Source organism: Ruditapes philippinarum, unplaced genomic scaffold, assembly GCF_026571515.1.
Source record: "Ruditapes philippinarum isolate M1 unplaced genomic scaffold, ASM2657151v2 ctg3041_1_1_1_1, whole genome shotgun sequence".
Classification (NCBI taxonomy): domain Eukaryota; kingdom Metazoa; phylum Mollusca; class Bivalvia; order Venerida; family Veneridae; genus Ruditapes; species Ruditapes philippinarum.
In genome coordinates this window covers 18844-35427 of record NW_026855244.1, presented here as the reverse complement: position 1 = coordinate 35427, position 16584 = coordinate 18844, and the positions used below count along the sequence as shown (strand labels likewise).

Below are 16584 nucleotides of genomic sequence, written 5' to 3'. Positions count from 1 at the left end.
AACTATTTAATTTCTAAGTAAGGTTATCATAATTTCCTTTACACATTCTCTTTTTAATGCAGAAATATTGTGTGTGAATAAAAGAGTTATTCCTGCAATAATTTCATATAAAAAACATAAACAAATTGTATAATAAAGCTTGGCAAATACAATCGATTGCCGCCGATACCTGTGTTACACCATGGATTTTACCAGTGTTTACAATTTTACCATGACACCGTTTTTCCAATATGGCCGCTTTCAATAATTTTCAACGATTAAAAAAATTAAAGTGGAATATTTAGACTTCTGTTCGACTTTGAAGTATGATAATTTGGGAACCTTGCATAAAAAACGATTCTCTTTCAGGTAATGTAGACCGTTTCTTTTGAAACTTTTCTAGTTTCGCTCCCAACAACTTCTAATTGGGAAGCGTCCGTGCATAAAAATGCAGTTCGTGGTTGGACTTGGAAAAAGACAGCGCCCGTCCAAAATTATCTCGGTGTCTCTTTGACAAGTCTAATTAGTTGGACTAGTTGTGTACTCAATCAAACCAAAATGGTACATCACTGCGTAGAGATTGGCCAACTCCTCGCAGCAGTTACTTCCCCTGGTCAATTGCAATAAAATTTGGTGGTGTTCAGCCATTGTTTGTCAAACAAGAGTTATCTGTCCATCGAATACTCTTCAATGGCGGATGTTTTGAAACAAGTCTGGACATTTCAAGAAAATAAAGATGCAAACCTAGTTGCATGCTGAATAAAAACAGTGATGTCATCTGTTTTAAGACAAGACGTTGACTTTAATTCACTCTTTAAGAAACTTGGTAATTCCCTCGTTTTGAGCTTCTTTGTTTATATTGGCATGGAAATTTTAAGTCACAAACTGAGATTATGATTATTTTTCCCCATAAATTAAAAAAAACAACGTTGCTGGATTTGGCAGTGAAACCAACCTAGTCGCCGTGTCTCGATTTAATGTCCAGCTTGTGTTTGTTTGTACGGTCTGCTGTTTCCAAAAATCAACATAAAGCATTGCAGACTTCCCGAAAGTTGAAAAAAACTGTCAGACATTCGGTCTGACAAACCCACAGGTAAACGTTGCGTGGCCATGACTTACACTATACCCCCGTTCCCCCTCTACAACCCAAAACCCTAAAAAAAAAATTATGAAAAAAAAAAATTTTATGACTAATATATTATAAAGGTATTTTACTCTACTTTCATTTTGCATAGAAATATCACTAGCATCTCAATTATCAGCGCATATATTCATCAATTTTTCACCAATCTTAATAATCTTGGTCTCAAATCTTAGATAAATAAATACTCTTTAAGAAAACAACACTGGCACCTTCGCTGATTATACGTAGCAAGAAATATCAAGCCCAAACTGTCAACAAATGAAACTCGGAAGAGATCTGATTGCACCGTTTCGCGTAAAACTCTCACGAGTAAAAAACACTAAATTCACCGTGAAAGAATATTCTTTGTATTGCCGTATTTAAATTATGATAAAATTAAAGTTATTATTTATAATAATTGTTCAATCAAAGCATCTTATGAAACTATAACGCCCACCTTTTTTCCTATATGTCAAATTCTCATTCCAAAATGAAAGTAAAATGGGCCTGCAGATTGTTTTCAAATGGAGTATTTTCATTGGTCACAGGAAAACCTGGGACCAATGAAAATACTTAAAGGGAAACAACTCTGCTGTGCCAATTTACTTTCATTTTGGATTGAGAATTTGACATATAGGAAAAAAGGTGCGTTATAGTTTCATATGATGCTTTGATTGAACAATTATTACAAATAATAACTTAATTTTATCATATTTAAATACGCAATACAAAGAAATATTCTTTCACGGTGAATTTAGTGTGTTTTACTCGTGAGAGTTTTACCGAAACGGTGCAATCAGATCTCTTCCGATTTCATTTGTTGACAGTTTGGGCTTGGATATTTCTTGCTACGTATAATCAGCGAAGGTGCCAGTTGTTGTTTTTTCTTAAAGAGTATTTTATTTATCTAAGATTTGAGACCAAGATTGTTTTAAGATTGGTGAAAAAATTGATGAATATATGCGCTGATAATTGAGATGCTAGTGATATTTCTATGCAAAATGAAAGTAGAGTAAAATACCTTATAATATTCATTAGTCATAAATTTTTTTTTTTTTTCATAATTTTTTTTTAAGGTTTTGGGTTGTAGAGGGGGAACGGGGGTATAGTGTAAGTCATGGCCACGCAACGTTTACCTGTGGACAAACCATGAAAATCTGTCGGACCAAAACGAAATCTGTCGGACCAAATAAAATTAATCAAAATCAAAGAATAACGTGTGTTTGTATTTCTAAGACACTTTTTGTTTTTAATTTATATTCCTTACAGGCAATCCGGTCAACTCGTCCCCTGGTCAACTCGTCCTCTGGTCAACTCGTCATCTTTTTGGTCAACTCGTCCCCAACTTTTGGTCAACTCGTCTTCAAAGAGTCAACTCGTCCCTAATATGGTCAACTCTTTCCCCTACTTTCATCTATTCGTATTTTACAATTTTTAAAAATCAATGTTTTTAAATATTTTTTTAGTAAAATTTAATAATGAATTTGTTTGATATCAAAAATTTTAAATAAAATAACGCTTTTTTTAACTTTAATTTTTAAGATTTTTATCTAAGCGACGTTATGCTTTGATGTAAAACTACAAAGACATACACAGATTAACGGGAAATTTAGAAGTGCAAAAAATTTTTATTCGGTGGTATTGATCTCATTATAATAGGATCGTGTCAATTAAAAAACATGATAATTGTTTGTTGTGAAATTGTCAATATAAAAGTTGCCCTGATAAATATAAGATTTATTCTTAAAATCACATTTGCGTTGTACGTTATTTTCATAACCATAAGAATAGATTTTTAATATCAAAATTATCTTATTAATTATCGTCTGTTGCGAATCTAAAATTACAAAAGTCAATGCCACATGTTTTTCGTTCTTTCCGGAATATTTATATTATATCCTTCACTGGTTCTCAGAAATATTTTTATACGGCATAATGAAAAAAAATTGTATTGACAGAATGCATTCTGTAATTGTTCTATTAAAGCTTGAAAAACTATCATTAAAAGACATTGGCAATCTTATTTTCATGTTTGTCACAAAAACGCCGGAATTTTTTCTAAACGACAGAAAATAACACAGAAAACTAGAAAATGGCCATTTAAATTTATAATAGGCAATTTCAGTGTGTATGGGTGTTTATAAAATATTAAAATTTGATTTAGTTACTAGCTTTTATCCGGGCATTAAAGAAAATCTAGATATAATAAATATACTGCAGTATTCACTTTGAAATTTCGCTGTTTCACTCCGTAGCGAGAATTAATCTCAATCTTTGTTTTTGTATTTTTTTCTATTGTCTTTATATTGAATTTATGTATGCATGCGTAAATTTTTACATGTTATAATCATAATTGAACGAACAGTATTTACGCATTTAACTTTTCAATAAGCTAACATTCTATGCGGCCTGCATAGTTTTATCCCCCATTTACGTCACATCCGGTAAGGAAAGTAACTCTTCCCTGATTGTTATAGCTTAAATAAAGGGTCTATATGATATTTTATCATTGCATATGAAACATGTTTTTATACATTAAATGTTATTGCTATTGATCGTCTTCGTGTTGTTTTTTCTGTATGTAATTTAATCAGAATTATGCATATATATCCTTATTAATTATTAGATAAAACTCCAAATATTCGCATACAAAAAGCGTCAAAATATGTCCAATTCAGTAATTTTATAATATATTATTTTAACAGTCTATAATAATTTATGAAATATATGAAAAACAAATAGTAATAAAATATAGGGGACGAGTTGACCAGGGGACGAGTTGTCCAAGGGACGAGTTGACCAAAAAGGTGACGAGTTGACCAGAGGCCGAGTTGACCAGGGGACGAGTTGACTCTGAATCCCTTTCAGCGCATTTTCATCTCCTCCCTATCATACACCAACGATTCACTGTCTTGCTTCTAATTTTCATTAAATTTTTTCTCAGGTCCTTCCTTTTATCTTTTTACTACTGTTCTGCGCATTCCTCTGACGTAGATTTTTTATTTTTCCCAAGGTTTGGCACCTTTAGCGACGCCATTTTGTATACATGCGGCTTGGATAAAAGCCGGACAGTCGGACCGATCCGGAATAAAAACTCGTCGGACCTGATCAAAATTTAACGGACATGTCCGTCGGACCGACGTATTTCGGGAAGTCTGGCATTGTTGTTTTAATGTTCATAATTTGGTCATTCCTCTCTCCCCCCTCCCCTCTAGTCCTATAACATAGTCATAAGACGTTTCCGTTAGTACACTCCAATGTTTGAGTGGACGTAGTACTAACAGAAACGTCTATTGTTATAGGACTACCCCAGCCCGGTACGTACATGTCATGAAGAGGCACAGACGTTGTCAAAAGATTTGCGGCTTAGTGGGTGTAACAACTAATTTATTTCTCGTACTTGGGCACACACCTGCAGAGCTCCAGATAGCGTGCGTATAGGCGTAAAATACACATAGAAAATCATACTATGTCTCTACTTTGTCTATTACTGGAGACCAGCTCCCGATGTCGTTAAGCCCGAATGGTCCTATAAAGTAGCCAGGGAAAGGGGGTAAGGGTGCTAGGATATGTGAGCCCCTAGTACAAAGAATGACCTCGCCCATTGCCTGGCAGAAACAGACCTTATCAGAACACACCTACTTCTTTATTCAAATTCCCTGTCCATTTAGGTATACTCATTGACAGACCCCTATACACTTTCATCTCAAAATTAATTTCTTTGGCTTATAGTTTGTGGAAATTGCACAGAGGTAAATTATCACCACTTTGTGACTTTAAAGGCATGACTGGTGACATGTCTTGGGTATGTACTTGACAGCAAAAACTGCATTTTGTGACTTAGCTGTTGGAGGGACCCTACATTAACTACAAATATAATTTTGTCATTCAAATTTATTAACCATCAGGGAGAGGAACTTGTAAGGGGGAGAATAGTCTAGTGCACATGATCATAGTTCTTTATCTGACAGCAGGATAAGATTTCAGGCCACTTAAAATTTACACAGACATTTTTAAATTTTATCAATATTTTGTATCTCTGTGAGTGCTAAATTTGAACCCTGCAATTACACCATATTGAAATAATAATAAAGCTGCAATTTGTTGCTACCTTTATATTGTCAATATATATCAGCTAGCTATATTTAAAGATGTACTATGCTCAAATTTGATATCAGAAAATATTGATAATTGCTACACAGTCTCTTTGTAGTTATGAAATAAACATGTTTTGACTTCACACAAAGTTGATATGTTATAATATAAACTCTACACACTATAGGTCGTCACAATATAAATATATATTGTGTCATTAAAAAAACTGGCAATTTTTTTAAGAAAAGACCAACGTTACTTGTCCTGTTATAGAGAATGTGACTTCCAATACATAGTTTATTCATTTTTAATCAAATTAGACATATTTAAAAATAAGTTCATAGGTTTTAATAAATTTCTTTGATTAAAATATTTTGCTCGAAGATGAACATTTTTAAGTATATCTTTAACGATATAACTATTTTCAGAATGAAATTTTACAGTTGTTTTACAGAGTGGGTCTCTCTAAGAGCATTTCTTTTGTCTTCAGCTTCAGTGCAGATTATGAAATATATTCTTACAGCCATTTGCATGGTGTTAAAAAGTTTTGTATAATATGTAGATTGCTTAAATATTCAAAGAATACATATATTTGAACTGAGTTACCAGCTTTACTTCTCTGTTGAAGCTGACTAAGGCTCTGTTGTGCCGATTTATAAATAGAAGGAGCCTGAGATTAGGATGTTAGTTAAAGAGTTACGGCAAAAGATTAAAGGTATCTTTGATCCTTGTCGAGGTGAACTTGTTGGCATGAAGTATGTGGTTCACAGGTTGACATGTCAGCTAATCAAATAAAAACATTATCAAGTAAGAAAAAATAATAATTTTTTTAAAATTTTTTCCAGGTCACCATCTTGAAGAGATAAGAGTGAGAGCATTAGAGAATATTTTGTCTAAGTTAGAACACAAGCTTATTTGTGATTCAGATCTTGTTCAGGAACGACATCTATTTATTCAGCTTCTAGAATGGTTCAATTTTCCTAAAGCTTCCAGGCATTCAGATGTCCTCAACTTACTTCTTAGATTATCAGAGGTGTGTGAAATATTTTATTTTAATTTGAATGCAAGTGCTTTCATTGAAAAGATTAAATTAACAATATTATGATTAATTTTACAAAGAATATATGTTTTTATATAGTTTTGTAGCTGATGATTTCTTGTTGATATATTTATTTATTTAATTTGCACTATTCATATAATTATTTACTATTCATCATATACATGTAATACCTTTCTATAAAACATGTACATGTACTTATATCTTTTATATTTTTTTTGTCAAAATCAATTTCTTATCTCATTTTACTATTTGAAGAGATTAAATTCGAAGAATAGTATTGAACTGGTAAATAATAAAAGAGCACTAAAGATAATAAAGAGATGACAAAAATATTCTACGGATGTATTTTGTCTTTCTACTTTAGTGTACATTTGCTCTCTGAGCATGAGTCAGTTTTTAATTCTGTATTAATCTGCTAAAAGCCTATATTAAAAGGACTCCACTGAGGTTTAAAAGTCTAAAAACATCATAACATTTGAATTTCTTACATAAATGAGCTGGGGCACTTTAAACAGTAATATATGCAAAGATAGTTATGAAATATACTTTGAAATAAATTGAAAATCGTATTTTTATGCTTTTCTTAGCCTAATTTGAGTGAAAAGCGTTTAAACGCTTTTCAGTTTGGGTCAGTTTTTTAAAATTTAAATAATTATTCTGGAAAAACGGTGTGCGTGAAAGATCTGAAATTTTGCACAAAGATTAGTGGTCTAAACATACATCAAATGGTACAATTATCTGGAAAAAATATTTTCAGTCCCATCATGTCAAAAAACCTCAGTGGAGTCCCTTTAAATTTGAAACTTACCTACATTTGTATTATTTCTTCTTGGTGTATTTTATCGATTTTTATTTTTTTTAAAAATTTCAGCATACGTCTGCTGCAGAGGTCATTCAGGACATTGGCGGTATAGAGTTTTTAACTGTTCTACGTAAAGATGTAACATCAGCTTTACAACCAATCATTGACCAGATTCTAGAAAATACTATGAGATTACCAGATGTACAACCTCAGGATCATGCCCCGGAATGCATATATCAAAAACAGAACAATACAGGTACATTATTTATTACATGGTATGCTTTAAAAGTTAAAAATTATTTATTGTATCTCAGTTGTAAAACAAGTTCTTGTAACTTAAATTAATCTTTATTTAGTATGTTTTCTTGAGGAAAATCCTTTAACATGGTCATGACCTGAGTAGGGCTTGAACCCACTATCAATTGGTTGAGATTTGAACTCTTAATGACTAGGTCATGGCTCCCGTATATATCCCTGCATTTATTGAACAGAGACTTTTAACAGGTGGCAAGTTCTTGTCAGGATTCTTTCCTGCATAACATATAATAGTAATCTGTAAACTAAATGGATAACTTGCATGTTAAATGAAAAGGAGGACTTGTTGCATTTTATTATTGGATTGTTTATTAAAGAAATAAGACAGTGTTACTCGTAGTCCTAGCTTAAACATAATGCTGAAAATTGTACCTTTGAAATAGAAATGAAATCTGTTTGTTTGTCATGATTAATTATTGCAGTTCTCCTCATTTACACTACTAATTAATATAAGCCTAATAATTAATATAAGCCTACTAATTAATATATGCCCATTAATTGATATATGCTAGCTGAATACAAGAAAACAAGATCCAACATTGTATATTACAGTATTAAGGACACTTAAAATATTTCTGTTATATTCTAACAACATGGCAATTTTAAAGAAATTCTATTGAACAGTTTTCATTTTCCCAAAAAATGTTTATTTTTCTCTTTATTTTATCATATTAGATATTATATAATATATAACTATTGGTAATATTTAAGGTATGACAGGTGGTATGGAGACTACAGTGGACTCTGTCAACACAAGACTTACCATGGAGCACTCTGCTGTCCCTAGTTCATATGTACAAACAGAAACTGCCCAAAAACTGCCAGATTACAGAGAACCGCCCCTTGGCTTCTTTGAGGGTGACCCTGGTTCAGCCCCTGACCTACAGAACATACCACTTGAACATCAACAACAAATTAATGTAGAAGTTGCCACAGGTAAAGTTATTCCTAACAAAATGTTTAGTGTATTTATGTGTGTGTGCAAGCTGTTGTAGGGGTGTCCGTGGCCGAGTGGTTTAGGTTGTTGACTTCAAACCACTTGCCCCTCACAGCTTTGGGTTCGAATTCTGACAGGGATTTTGGATTCTTTCATGTGAGGAAGCTAACCAGCTAGCTTATGGAACGTCTGTGGTTCTACTCAGGTGCCCTTTTGTGCCTGAAATAATGCGCGTAAGGGCACCTGAGGTCTTCCTCAACCAGTAAAGCTGGAACGTCGCCATATGACCTATACTGTGTCAGTGTGACATAAAACCCAATAAAAAAAAAGCAAGCTGTTGTATATCACAGCTGATCAGAAGATATGGAAAACTTTAATTATTGCTGGTAGTGTTTCTTATAGTGCTGTTGTTGTTTAACTGCAACAGTCAGTAGAATATTGAAATATTTCACATTTTACAGTTTGAAAATATCAGTGTTTAAATTGTATTTACTTATTTTTCTTTTTACTATGTAATATACATGCATTATTTGTTGGATGTTATAATATCTTATGATTTTTTTCTATAGATGGAAGTGCTTGCTTTAAGATGACAATATTTCCATGGTTACCTCTTACACCAACAGATAGACATGTTATAGTATCTACTAACAGGTAAAAACAAGCATCAGTGCTCACTAAAGTCTTATACTCATAGATATTGCAAAATATCAAATAATTTGACTATCTGTAAGTTACGTACATTTTTAAAAGAATTTTCTCACATACTGATTTAAAGCAATCATCATCATTTGGAAGTTTGATTTTATTTAGGTTTCAAGACTTTATGAATTATGGCCTTTTCAAACTCAGAAAGAAGTAATTTCAGTCAAGTTGATGAAAAAAGTGAAAAAAGAGTGATAATTTGTATTTGATTTAAGGGGATGAGAGAGATTTAAGGTGAAAAATTGGCTTTTTGTTTTCATTGGCACATTTGTTGCCTCACAAAGAAAATAAAACCCTGGTAACCATGTGCTATAGTATTTGATATACTTGTACTTGTGTATATATTAGTTCTCTACAGAGTCGGGAAGCCTCGATGCTCGTGAGCACGTGTGAATTTCTCAGCGATGTTGTGTTTCAGGACTTCCCTGCTGAAATATTTCTACAGCGACCTAACATCATCAAGGTTTGGACTTAAGTAGATAGTAAAATAACAAAGGGGAGCGGTGGCCTAGTGGTTAAGGTGTCTGCCTCTCAACCCAGGGATCATGGGTTTGAGCCCTAATTGGGTCATGACCATGTTTTTTCATATGACACCAGTACTGGTTGGTTACAGGAAGCGGGCTAGAAAGTCATTAATATAAGTTGCAAGAACTTGTTTCGCAATCGAGCTTAAATAAATATAAACCAAACCAAGTAAAATAACAATACAAAATGACACAAAAATGAAGTGTTGCTAGGCTTTTACCTGCGATTGGGTTAAGAATCACACAAAAAAATCTGCTTTTAGTTAATTATGCGCATATTTTTCTTTTATGATATCTCTTGTTTATTTTTCTATTTAAAGTGCTTATATATATTTCTATTTTAAGCGAATCAATTTATTTATGCAAAAATTAAAAAAAAATTCTCGTTTTAGGCTTTTGAACCTCTTTTAAAACAGAAATAATACAATTTTTTTTCATTATTTTGATATAAAGTAAATAATATTATTTTCTTGGCATGCTGGAGAAAATACATAAAAATAATGTTTAAAATAAAGGTTTGATATTTTAAACTTACCGCTAGTGTGCTTCAACTTTACGATCATTGTTACAGAATTTATTTGTGAAATACATTGTATATTTCAGAACTTGCTATCATTGCTAAGTGGCCCAAGTCAGGATCTTGGTAGACCTCAACTTCAGGCAGTTAGAACTCTGGCAGACTATGCCTCATGTTTGAGAAGTAAAATCAACTGTCATCAAGATCCTAACCTGTATACATCTAAACAAGGTAAAAAAATGCTATATATATTAGTCATATTTTATAAATCAACAACTTTTGATCCTTAAGTTTAGTTTGCTGAAAGTACTTAGAGGTCATCTGATGAAGATTTCCACAACACCCCTCCCCATGTTCATAAAGGATTAATAATTAGGATCAAGGTCAGAATCAGCATGTATGCTTCCTTATTTCTCCATAATTTATAAACATAGATTTTATATTTAATGCACACTTAAAGTGACATTATAGGTTTTTATTTTTCAGATTTTTACTGTGAAAAAGTACTGTCACTTTGTAACAGTACAAAATTTTTAGTCACATGGTACACTTGACTTAATAGTAAGAATAACTCCCATTGGCCTGGCTTTATGCTAATAATAAAGAGTAGTGTAAAAAATGGAGTGGTGGCCTAGTGGTTATTGTGTCTGCCTCCCAACCAAAGGATCATGGGATCGAGCCCTACTCGGGTCAAGACCATGTTTTATTATATTACACCAGTACTGTTTGGTTCTAAGAAGTGGGCTCGAAAGTGATTAATATAAGTTAAAGAACTTGTTTCGAATTCAGGCTTAAATAAATATGTTTAAACTAAACTAAAGAGCAGTGCTTATTACTGTAAATTTATTAACATGTTAACAATAAAGAAATTGTAATTTCAGATTTTAGTTCTACGCCAACACCATTTTCTACACCCAGCAGCAGTACATCAGCTCATAATAATGCTGATGGTAGGCCGTCAGTGATTGGCTGGACAGACATGCGTCACCGTGGTGATGGTAGGGATGGCGATACATCAGCTTCTTCTACAGGGTGTGTAAAATTCTTTCTTTATTTTGCCAGAATATTTGAGAAAATTGTTAATTCTTTTCATATGACGGCATGTTATCATTACCATATATATGTATGTCACAGGGTGAGAAAAATGTGCAGCCTAAATGGAACTCAAATCTGTAACCCTCAAAGTATTATTCCATAGCTCTACCGACTGAACTAACTGGCAGCTTACACATTTTCCCCTCATAAGTTAATTGTTCTATACAATGAATACTGCTATATTGAAATTAAATTGATATTCTATCAAGGACTATCGATTATATTTACGACAGTTCAGAGGTGACTGTTAGTTCAAGTTTTGTCCGCTGTGTATATTTGATATATTTCATTTATTATTTGTGCAGGTCTTCCCGTGCATCCAGTGTTGGTTTAAACCCGGCAGAGAATGAACAGATGGACTTCGAGGACATGCAGTCACTTCAGTTCATACAGATGACCATACCTCAATTCTGTGCTGTTGTCCTCGAGAAATCTCTCCCACTGTTGAAAACCAACGATGAAGTCCTGTCAACGGAGGTGTTCCGTTTATTGACCCAGATGTTGGAAATTATTGTTGCCATAGTGACGCCTGAACTTTGGTTCGATAATTCAATGGCTGGAAGAGATTGCGTATGTCTTTTTACTTTACATTTCCAAGCAAATACTTCTAAATGGTTTGTCCATACTGTTTTATTGAATTGAATATTTGTATGAAGAGCAATCATTCATTTGAGTTGTATTCACAAGCTTTCATATTGTGACAAAGATAGGTAGGTGTGTTGGTGGAAAGGGTAGGTAGGTTTATGTATCCAACATGAAATATTTTTGTTTTAGTCTTATGCATGTATGTACCCATGAAAATATTTTTGTCATAGAATAGAAACCTGTGGTTATATGTGTATTTTATGATCTTTCTTGTTTTGTTTTGCTTTAATTACACATCAAGCAGCAAAGAGTGTAGAGTTTGGTTGGGCTGCAGAGACACATAAGCTGGCTAGACTATACTGGTGGCATAGGTGTTATTACATTTTGTACTTTTATTTCTAATGTGATTTTTGTTCTTATTATGTATTTAAGATATAGGATATTTGTACTCTCTTCTTTTATTTTCTACAGAGTGAGAAGTTTATAGAAAGTTTGGATGTACTCGCTGACCTTTTAAAGTATCATCACCATAGCAACATGCCATATGACATAGAAGAGAGTACAGTTCAAGGACCTAGTGACCTTGTACAACACAGACTGGCATATATTGGTCTTTCAGTTTTCATGGGCAACTTTCTGAAGACACTGGTCCCAATTGCAAAGGTTGAGTTGCTTGAGAAAATTGAGTTTTGACATCTTGTTCCATACTGGGGAAAGTTTGATGATAAATTAAGGCATATCTTTGTTTGAAGAAAATTTCCGTTTCCTTTAATACAGCAAGTCTGTAATTTCATCCATATATCAACTAATGCCCTACTGTCAGATATTTTGATAGATGACGGTTCATAATGTCAGTAATAAGATGGAGAGACTCTGTATATTTTTACACTTACTTTTATTAAAAAGTTCAAAAAGAGACATTTGATAAATTGCATTCTTCTGTAGTCATGCAAGTTCTACTCAGGTGCCTTTTGTGCCTTAAAAAATGCACCAATGGGCACCGGAGGTCTTTCTAAAGGTGACCATTACGATGTAAGTGCAATGTAAAACAGAACTATTTTTTGTGTCATATTTTCAAGTTATTAAAGTAGTTAATTACTATATACATGTATATATAATTTTTTTTTTTTTTGAAAATATAATAAATGTTGTGACCATTACCTTGTATTTCTGCTTTGGATTTTTCAGAGTAGAGGAATTATATCAGAGAACCTTTTGTCAGCATTAAACATGATGGTGTATGATGAATGCCTTAGCAACGCACTTCCTGACCTCCAAGTTTTGTTGCTAGGATACATGAAACAACTGGATGAAGGGAGATACAATGTCTATGTTTCCACGGCAACCATTTGTCAATCACTTCAAAAGACTTGTAAATTTTTGACATTGTGTCAAGAAGAGGTAAAGTAAAGACAAATCATGAAATTTTTCATTACCTTATTTTTTACCAAAATAGCAAAGCATTTGTTTTAATTTTACTTATTAAAACCTTTATATTGCAACATAGAAAAACACATGAGTGTAAATATCTTCTTGAAAACTTGAAAGTATTGAAGTGGATAAAAACAAACCTTGATAGATTTATTTTTTCTGAAGTAGTTATTTGTACATCTTTTGCAAGTCATGTCAAGGAAGATGCAAAGTTTCGGGGCAAACCGCTTTTAAATGAGCCGCGTCACGACAAAACCAACATAGTGCATTTGCGACCAGCATGGATCCAGACCAGCCTGCGCATCCGCACAGTCTGATCAGGATCCATGCTGTTCGCTTACCAACTCTATTACAAGTAGAGAAACTGATAGCGAACAGCATGGAACCTGATCAGACTGCGCAGATGCGAAGGCTGGTCAGGATCTATGCTGGTCGCAAACACACTATGTTGGTTTTGTCGTGACACGGCTCGTTAATATTTGTGCCAGTGGGTTATTGTGTCAGTAAAAAGCTTTGACTATATGCCAAAAAATACAAATAATTTCACTGATTTCATTAGCAAATGTATGAATAATTTTACTGATTTCAGAAGCATATGTATAAATAATTTCTCTGATTTCAGTAGCAAATCTATAAATAATATCACTAGTTTCAGTATCAGATGTATAAATAATTTCACTAATTTCAGTAGGACGTGAATAATATTGTTATGATATTATATTTCAGGCATCAAGGCTATCCAAGGATACGTTAAGTATGTGCGAGGGAGCATTTATATGTCTACCATATCATCGTCACTTGAACTATGTCACAGAAATTATCAAACTTTCCTCAGATGTGTAAGTTACATAATACTTGACTGATTTTAACTTTTTTCATCATCACAGTTATTTCTTTCTGATCTTGTCTTTTGAAACCAAGGATTTAGAAAGTTACATGTATGGTTAAGTATTCTTTCCTTTAGAGAAACCCAGTGAGTAATTAATCAGGTTTGAAATTTAAGGATAAAATAAGATTTTTAGCATTGGAATTTTACTTGCATTTTAGAGAGTGAGACTAATATTAATTTGAGAAATTTTAAGCAAAGTTTATGTTACTTAGACTGGGAGTTTTCACATCTTATTCCTAGATCACCATGCGCATAGAAATTACCTTGAGGAGAGGAATTATTTCTTATACACAGATATTTATACCAATTTGACTGTAGAGTCATTGAACATTAGTATACATGAAGCAATATTGTTCTAAATGAAGTGTATGCAGCCACATATGTTTTTCCGTCAGTGAAGGAAAACAGTAACTAGCTTGTCTTTTTTTTTTTTAAAGAAAAAGTCAAGCTTGTATGATTGCTGTATTGGCGTTGTTGTGCTAAAAGCCCATTTTTCAAACATTCCAAAAGTTATAAACATGAGACTTGGAATACTTGCTATCTTGACAAGGTGCACTTCTTAGACAAGGGGCATAATTCTGAAATCAATAGTGTTTGTTGTGCCCCTTTTTAATGAAGATTTTTTACAAATGAGCATTATTACTTCATGCAGTGCTATTGTTTTTTGATAGCTTTTTGTTGTGTACATTGTTTTCAGGTGTTCAAAATCCCAGCATTACGAGGTTGCACAAGACTCGTATAGGAAGTTAGTGTTAAAATGTTTGTCTCATCCCATAGACAAGATCAGACTTCATGCCTATATAAATGTCCTAAATACAGTAAAGGTTAGTTGCTTTATTCACAGGTTAAGTCCTGTATCTTTGAAATACAGTTGATAAATGAGCCGCGTCACGACAGAATCAACATAGTGCGTTTGCGACCAGCATGGATCCAGACCAGGATCAGGATCCATGCTGTTCGCTATCAGTTACTCTACTTGAAATAGAGTTTTTAAGCGAACAGCATGGATCCTGATCAGACTGCGTGGATGCGCAGGCTGGTCTGGATCCATGCTGGTCGCAAACACATTATGTTAGTTTTGTCATGATGCGGCTCAAATAGTCTACAACTAGTGTGGCTAAAAACTATTATAGAAGTTGCATTAAAATAAACAGTCAGTCTAAGAAGTTCATTATCTTCCATTTTGGACTATTTTTCATTGACAAATGAACGCCTACTGCAAAACTGGATATTATGATTGAATCAAATGTGACATTGACTGTCGAATATGAAAATTGAATTAGAAATTGTTAAATACAATTAGGTTTTCTTGGAGTATTCTATTTTGGATAAGGAAGAAGGCTAATTTGGTCCAACATAAATGCACTAAATGATTACAAAAAAAGTGTTATTAAATATATTTCTTTCTATTTAAGTACACTATTCATGTAGTAGTTCTAAGTCAGCAACATGATATTAAAAGAAAACACTTTTAATTGAGTCATAACCAGTTCAGTACTAGCAGTATATTTCCATACTTAAAGTACATTGACCCATTCCTGAAAGTTTAAAAATTCTAGTTTTCTTATGATAATTTTTTGAAATTCATATTTTGGCTATTGTAAAGACTTTCTTTAATTTTGATTTACCTGTTATCATGACTGGAATAATTTCCAATTCGATGGACCTGGACACATTCTCAAAGCAAGTAATATTGATACATTTAATTCCCTTTACGATGAAGGTGATCATGACTAGAATAATTTTAAATTTGATGGACCTGGATACATTCTCAAAGCAAATTAAATGGGTACATTTTCTTCCCTTTACGATAAAGGTGACTGTTATATTTCAGACTCATTTGAGTGTAGCTAAAGCCTCAGATCCTACCTCTACGTCATGTCTGAAGGTAAAATTTATCATCAATGCTGACATACTGTATGAGGTTATAGTGTTTGGTTTGGCTGACAAAGATGCGAAGGTAAGCTTACATTTTAGTTCTCGTTGATAAAGGAATAAATTTTGTTTTGCTCATGAATATGTGTGAGGGGTAACATTATTTTGTGTGAAACAACTATTATTTCTTAAATAGAATGTTTCATCTTCCATTTTTGGAACTCTCTGTTATCAAATTTTAGGGATATCAAAATGAAAATTTGAAGTTAGTTAGCCAGGTCAGACTGCACAGATGTGCTGACTGGCCTTGCTACATGTATATACTGGTGGCAAAGGCTAACCGCTTTTGGTTCCAGGTGTTTTTGGTCGCACTGTTGGCTCATATATGAAAGGAGTATATGTTCTGATTTTAGATAGCAAGTTGTGCGACAGATATAATGTCTCACCTGTTGAAGAGTCAGTTATTGATGTCTACAGAATTATGGCAGGCTTTCCTACAAGCTGTGATGCGAGGATTACCTATATTACAAGTTAGTAAACCTTTCATTATGATACATGATTAATCTTTAATCTGATGATTGTTTTAATTGATGACTTGTACTGCTTGTTAGTAATTCAAAGGGTGTCATAATTGAAATTTTAATAGTGAGCT

The 16584-nt window shown here is 33.1% G+C and overlaps 1 protein-coding gene across 1 annotated transcript in view; it reads left to right on the top strand.

The window, feature by feature from the left end:
- Positions 1-638: 638 nt before the first annotated feature.
- Positions 639-16584, top strand: part of LOC132742603 (rotatin-like) — a gene marked incomplete at its 3' end in the record, with an annotated part of 32195 nt that continues 16249 nt past the window's right edge. The window contains exons 1-15 of the mRNA XM_060731052.1: positions 639-805; positions 6043-6230; positions 7129-7315; positions 8086-8310; positions 8881-8965; positions 9365-9479; positions 10144-10288; positions 10939-11089; positions 11458-11722; positions 12209-12400; positions 12926-13138; positions 13895-14007; positions 14755-14881; positions 15892-16017; positions 16346-16462. Of these exons, the coding sequence (XP_060587035.1) occupies positions 751-805; positions 6043-6230; positions 7129-7315; positions 8086-8310; positions 8881-8965; positions 9365-9479; positions 10144-10288; positions 10939-11089; positions 11458-11722; positions 12209-12400; positions 12926-13138; positions 13895-14007; positions 14755-14881; positions 15892-16017; positions 16346-16462 (2304 nt within the window). The remainder of the gene's footprint in view (positions 806-6042; positions 6231-7128; positions 7316-8085; positions 8311-8880; positions 8966-9364; positions 9480-10143; positions 10289-10938; positions 11090-11457; positions 11723-12208; positions 12401-12925; positions 13139-13894; positions 14008-14754; positions 14882-15891; positions 16018-16345; positions 16463-16584) is intronic.